Source organism: Erigeron canadensis, chromosome 1 (assembly GCF_010389155.1).
Source record: "Erigeron canadensis isolate Cc75 chromosome 1, C_canadensis_v1, whole genome shotgun sequence".
Lineage (NCBI taxonomy): Eukaryota > Viridiplantae > Streptophyta > Magnoliopsida > Asterales > Asteraceae > Erigeron > Erigeron canadensis.
This window is the reverse complement of record NC_057761.1, coordinates 24868013-24874646: the sequence shown is the minus strand read 5'-3', so window position 1 is coordinate 24874646 and position 6634 is coordinate 24868013. Positions and strand designations below refer to the sequence as shown.

General features: G+C 35.2%; 1 protein-coding gene across 1 annotated transcript; it reads right to left on the bottom strand.

Moving 5' to 3' along the window:
* Positions 1-450: 450 nt before the first annotated feature.
* Positions 451-1759, bottom strand: LOC122587861. The gene is made up of 2 exons (XM_043760025.1): positions 1267-1759; positions 451-854 (listed from the first exon to the last, which is right to left on the bottom strand). The coding sequence occupies exons 1-2, from the start codon at positions 1757-1759 to the stop codon at positions 451-453; spliced, it is 897 nt and encodes a 298-aa protein (XP_043615960.1).
* Positions 1760-6634: the final 4875 nt, after the last annotated feature.

The following is a 6634-nucleotide window of genomic DNA, read 5'->3' as shown; positions in this document are numbered from 1 at the left end:
AGCACCTCGCCACCCCTCCCTTCCCCTCCCGGATTTTGCTTCTCCTCCCCTCCACTCCTCTCCCCAACCTTTTCTATTTAATTTTATTTCTATCTATTTTTAAAAACTAAAATTTTTATTTAATAAATTAAAACTAATACAATAATAAAATAAAACAACAAACTAAAACACCAAAGTACAATATTAAACGAAACGACAAAACACTACATAAATAAACTGGCGATCGATGCCCGGGATGAAGGTGCGATAAATATGGTCAATGAGATCCATACGAAGATCTTCGTGAACGTTTGAGTCTTGTATCTCTGCTAGTCGAGCATCTGATGGCTGTGGCGCAACCAGGGGATCTGGAATATAATCAGGACATAATGCGTGGTCCTCCTCTTTTAAAATCATGTTGTGAAGAATACAACACGCATACATGATCCTACGGATGGGGAGTTCTTCCATTTATCGTATCAGTTCCCTAAGTATTTTCCATTTCTTTTTGATAATACCAAAAGCTCGCTCCACATCCTTCCTTGCAGCCTCCTGTGCCCTAGCAAATCGAATCATTTTCTCACCGGTTGGATGAGGAATGGTTTTCACAAACATCGCATATCTTGGGTAGATTCCATCCATGAGAAAATACGGGTACTTATATTCAGTTCCATTTACAGTGAAAAGAACCACCGGTGTTGTGCCGTCTTCAAAGGCAATGAACAAAGGAGATTGGTTCAACACATTAATGTCGTTGTTTGAACCGACAACACCAAAGTATGTGTGCCAAATCCAACAATCATGTGAGGCCACTGCTTCAAGCGATATCGTCGGCCCGTGATGGTCACCTCGCGTGTACTGGCCACGCCAAGCCACTGGACAATTATCCCAAGCCTAGTGTGTAGTACAATCAAGACTCCCTATATACACATTTATTAAAATGAAAGTATTAACTAAACTACGTAATACATATATATACACATTATTAAACCAAAATTATTAAGTAAGCTACGTAATATATATATATATATATGGGGGTTGGGTATTGTAAAACAAGTATTAAAGTAAAAAAAATATAACAAGATCTTGACCCTTAGATCATGGTTAAATTGATGCACGAAGATTCACGAAGCAAGTGATGTACGATGATTTTTATGATGCACAGTTATTATCACTGAAGAAAAACATATTGTTTTATTTGTTTTACTTTAATAGTTGTTGTATTTACCTAAAACCTATATATATAAATATATATATACACATAACCATATATAAGTAAATATATACCTAACATGCCGAGAAAACCATGATAAGACGCATGATGATCAAATAGCCATTGCATATCATTACGCGTTGGCCTACGCAAATATTCATGCCGGTATAACCTAATGACTCCATAAGAAAAAGCATTAAGGGTGTCACGTGACGATCTTTCCGACATATTTAAGTAATCATCTAAACTGTCGGGATTACTACCATATCCTAACTGGCGAACGGCAGATGTGCATCTCTGTAAAGCCGAGAACCCCATTTTCCCACGACCGTCGACCCTCCTTTGAAAATATTCAAAATTGCTTTCCAAATCTGTAGCTATCTTCACAAACAATTGTCTACTCATCCGAAACCGTGTTCTAAAAAAATTCTCATCAAATTTCGGTTCCTCGGCAAAGTAATCTCGAACAAGATGGTCGCGCGACTCGACACGATTGTTTCTGTTTGTATACTTTCTTGAAGAGGAGGCAGTATCGCGGACATCTTGTTCAATCGCATAATGCGCCATTGTGAAGAGATTAATATATCGTTCTGTCTCGTCGGATGAACTCGAGTCCGATTGGATATTTGGGGGTGTTGGGCCGTTTTCAAAAGATATTGGATTGTTGAAGAAATGGTTCATAATTGTTGTTTCATAAAATATAAGTGTATATATGAAAATATATGTGTGTGTGTTGTGTGATCTGTTTGAAAGGGGAAAAAAAAGAACAGAACGAATGCAAAGAAGAAAAGAGAAAGAAGAAGAAGAGGAGAAGGAACCGTTGGGGATGAGACCCATATGCTTATTTATTTATTTATTTTTTAAGCTTCTAACGTTCGAAATAACCGGCACCAAAACCCTCCTCACCCTACCGGTACCAGGGGTCGACGCGATGTGCCAACCAGTATCAGACCGGTACCCCTCCCCTCCCCTCCCCAGGGCGTTCCGTCCAATCTAACACTATCGAAAAATAATCATAGATGACATTAAAAAAAGAAAATTATACAATAACAAATTTTAATTTGGATGGGGTATACCTTTGTTAGATGCCAAAGGTTAAAGAATTAGGTGCATCTTTATTGCTGCAAGTGGAATTAAAGTCATGCATCTTTAGTCCGTCTTTGATTACTTAAAACGGCATACAATGATTGGATCCCGGAAAAGGACCAATAACCGTGTTATGTTACTCAAATGACTGTTAAGAAAATTTTTAAAAACTTTTATCAATCCATAACAATATATCATAGAATTGTATAATGTAGCAACTATGTGAATAATTAAAACTCACGTGAGGCTATTATTACATTTGTAACAAATTTAAAGGTCGTTCAAATTTATAAAAATAAAGTCATGTTAAAAAATAGTCTATGTTGTTACGGTATTAAAGAAAAAGTCACCTTTGAATGACTTAGAAGAAGACAAGTCATTCAAACTGAGCTAATAATAGAAAGAAGTATTAAGTATTAATATGAGAGTTTAAAATGAACTCAAGTAGTTCAAAACGATCTCAACTTTTATTTTGATTAGTTATACTGTCTCTATATGCATTGTGACATTTTTGTCATATACAAGTAGCCAACCACATATATAACTATTATACTTCGCGATATAATTTTATAGAACATACAACTTTTGTATATCACCAAGTTTGGTTGTATATGTCACATGTAACATATGCAATAGATCTGTGGGTTAAGATTTTGGTATACACATAGTCACAACTCACAAGTCACAATGTTGGCAGTGACACATGTTAGACCCTCATTACAACAAATATATCATTTCTTCACATTTATTTTTCCATACCTTTAAAAAGTGTAAAAAATTTTATTAATTTGATCACATTTGAAGTGTGTAGAAATAACTTACATTTCAAAGTGTGAAAAAATTTAAAAAATCACAATATTTACATACTTATATATGTGGAAAAGAAAAGTTTACACTTTTAAGTGTGTAAAAATATATCAATTGTTCACACTTAAGAGTGTGAAAGTTATTTTGTAACATTTATTTTCTTCACACATGGAGGGTGTGAAGAAATCATGTGTTACAAATTGACTTTCACACTTTTAAGTGTTAACATTTTGTTTACACATTTATAAGTATGAAAAATTTATAACTTTTGAATATTATTTACATTTTTAAATGTAACTTTTTTCTATATATTTTTATATGTTATTAAATTTATAAATTTTTTCACATTTTTTATAACTAAATGTGAATAAATAATTTTTTTTTGTAGTGCCTGCATTACATATGGCAAACATAATAAGTATATGTGCGATAAAATAGTTAAAAGTATGAAGCCAAATGTTATATCTACTTATTTAGAGTTACTAACACGGTATTCGCACAATATGACGATAGTGGCTACGACGATAGTCTAGTGGTTGTCTCGGCAACGGGTGGTGATAGTGGCGAATATTGATGGTGGTAACATTGTCGAGTGATGTAAATTGGTCTAAATGTAACTGGTGTAAATATGGTGATGAAATTATTATAGAAGATAGAAAGATATCCGCGTAATGCGACGGTGATATGGTGGGGGCGACAACCGTTGATGATGGCAGTGAGTGGTGATGGCAGCAACGACGAGTAGTGGAAGTAACTGATGTAAAGAAGTAGTGAATATATTTTAAAAGATAAAGGTTGCATGGTATAAATTAATTTATTAAGAGTATGGTCATTTCGTAATTTATTTTTTCAACACAAGTATAAAGAAACTGAAGGGTTTTTTTTTACTCATAGAGGTATTTGGCAAAAATAATTGGAGTTGAAGCTTAACAAAAGAACATAAAAGTATACCACTAAAGTAAGATAAAAACATTTTAAAACACATTCTATAATTTAACGTATTATATGCTCAAGCTATTTTTATAAACTATTTGAGTCGTTTATCTTTTAAGCTAAAACTCTAACTTTAGCTGGAGTTAGTAGCTTGTAGCAAGAGATTATAATTTATAAAAAAACAAAAAAAAAAAAAACAAATATATTCTTCTTAAAAGATTATGCCTATATATAGTTAGTCACTTGGTAGGTATCCATGTAATTTCATTTTCTATAAGCTACAAACTGCTTTTAGAAGCTACTTCAAATAACTTGTGGTTTTAGAGTTTATAGAAATCATAAGCTACTTTCAATTGATAGTCAAACAAAGATTAAGCTCCTCCCCATGGTGATGAAATCAATTACTTGTCGATTATTTGACACATCAGTGGCACATCAAATTATATTACAACTTATACATCTTTACGAACAATAACTCATCACTTCCTCATCCTTTATTTTTTTTATTATTAAATTTAAAACAAAAGAAAATTAAAAAGGCTAAAGATGGGTTGAAGGATGTAACCCACATACGCTCCTCTTAACTTGTCGGTTAACTGATGATGGCATCCAACTCACGAAACCGACACGATGGTGCCAATGACATAGCTTAAGCAAAAAAACCAACAGTGTAAGGCTGAACGGGGCAAGGCGTTTCTTCTTCTTCAATTTCTTTTCTCCCTCGAAACGCCCCAGAACGCCCCGGGAACGTTCAGAACAGTGCCCCGAGGGCCTTTTTTGAAAAAAATTTTGTGAAGAAAGCGTGCTATGTGTGGGACCACTTCTAGGCGTGCTTGGTAACGCCTTGTACCACACAGCCCAAGTGATGAGAGTACGAGACGGAGTCTTATGTACTTGAGCTAAAGAAATAAATGAAATAGGGTTGAAGTGAAAAATAGGTAACAGTAAACATTTGTGTCTTTTCCGTAGCTTTTTTCAGTGTTTTTGTTATTCTCTTGAATTGATTGGAATTATGTTTGTTATCAAGTGGTTTCGGGCCCTAAGGTCGTTCCTTATAGGGCTTCTAGCCTGTGTCTTGGTCGCGTCCGATGCACCAGAAGCAGCAGACACTATAAGCACCGTCCGCTTCTTGGCTGCGTCTTGGTGCTTACTTCTGTTTTTAGACGCATGAAAGTGATAGGCATGTGGGCCTGAATGAATGTAAAAGTTGTTTAAATAGTGTGAGAAACGGGTTAGGAGTGGAGATTATAAGGAGGGGTGTTCTTGGTGTGTCTAGAAGTGATGAATAGTGTTAGAACTTAAAAGTGGGTTAGAAGTAGTTCCTTACAAGGAGAGGCCTAAACACTTAGATGTAGTGATATTTCATCTTTTTGAATTTACAAGTGTCTCAACTCTCAAGCATTTTCCCTTTCTGGTACTTCGTTTGATTTCAATATTATATTATATTACTCGTATTGTTTATTAGACAAAACATATAGTAATTTAAGAAAATTACATCTATTACAGTTTTGATTTATGCAAAATTTACAAAACAATAATCCTACTCTTTGACAATTATTTAATATACTTTCAGATATATAATATAATAAAAACGCCACATCACATGCTAATTTTGCTTGTGGATTAAAAGACATTCCGATAGACAGAGTGAGTGGTATTTTTGCAATATATAGACTTTGGGCATATTTTTAATGAAGAAAAATACAGTTTAGTTCTCAATCAAAAAGTTTGTTGTTTCTTTTATGCAATTTGCTCATATTGTATTAATGAATTTGTTTTTATTTACGTTTGTATTTGTTCTCGCTTTTGTATTTTTATTGACGCAATCAACCAATCGACAAAAAGGGTTTTGGTAGGGACTGGCATAGAAGCCCAAAACCAAACCAAGTGGGTCAACCATTTGCCACCATTACCTACTTTTGACACTTTGTAGTTTTGTACTACAAGGTGTGGATATTGTACTACTGATGTGATACTAAGACTATAAGACTGAACGGAGCAAGACGTTGCAAAGCCTTCAATTTCACTTCTTCCCCTTCGGAACGCCCCGAGAACGCCCCGAACCCCTGGAACAGTGCCCCTCGGGGCGTTCTTTGACAAAAAAAATTGATGGGGCGTGAGAAAAAGAAACGTGGCAAAGTGGGTGTGCAAAGGAACGCTTTGTTCCTCATAGCCTTAGGAGTGGGGGACTTTGGGGCTCCCCACATGGGGGCGACTTCTGCCATGTGGCGGAGGCTTCCCCAAAGAGTTGTCTCTCCTTTTTTATTGGAGTGAGACAACTCTTTGGGGGAGCCCTTTAAAAAATTTTTTTTACCGAAACACAAAATAAAACTTAAATAATATATAAAATTTTTAATATTAACAACTAGATGGCTATCAATGTGAATTTAATACCATTGTGTCAAGATTTTAAAGTTAACAACTTTTTTTTTCTTAAAAGTCACACACACAAGGGCGGAAGACGTTTGCAGGGTGGGAAGTCTTTTGGTCATTGTCGTCCTCCGACGCGGTGTACTGGGCGGATGTGGGGCAGAAAAGGGCGACGTAGGGACAAAAGCCCCCCCACTCCGCATAAATTAAGATCTCTTACAGCCCTAAGTCTCATCTTTAGATTCT

Bases quoted from the DNA above. Each gene is read 5' to 3' on its own strand.
- LOC122587861 (XM_043760025.1), bottom strand. From the start codon at position 1,759: ATGGCGCATTATGCGATTGAACAAGATGTCCGCGATACTGCCTCCTCT. The intron at 855-1,266 runs GTATATATTTAC...ATAATTGTCCAG, and splicing joins TGGTTTTCTCGGCATGTTAG to TGGCTTGGCGTGGCCAGTAC.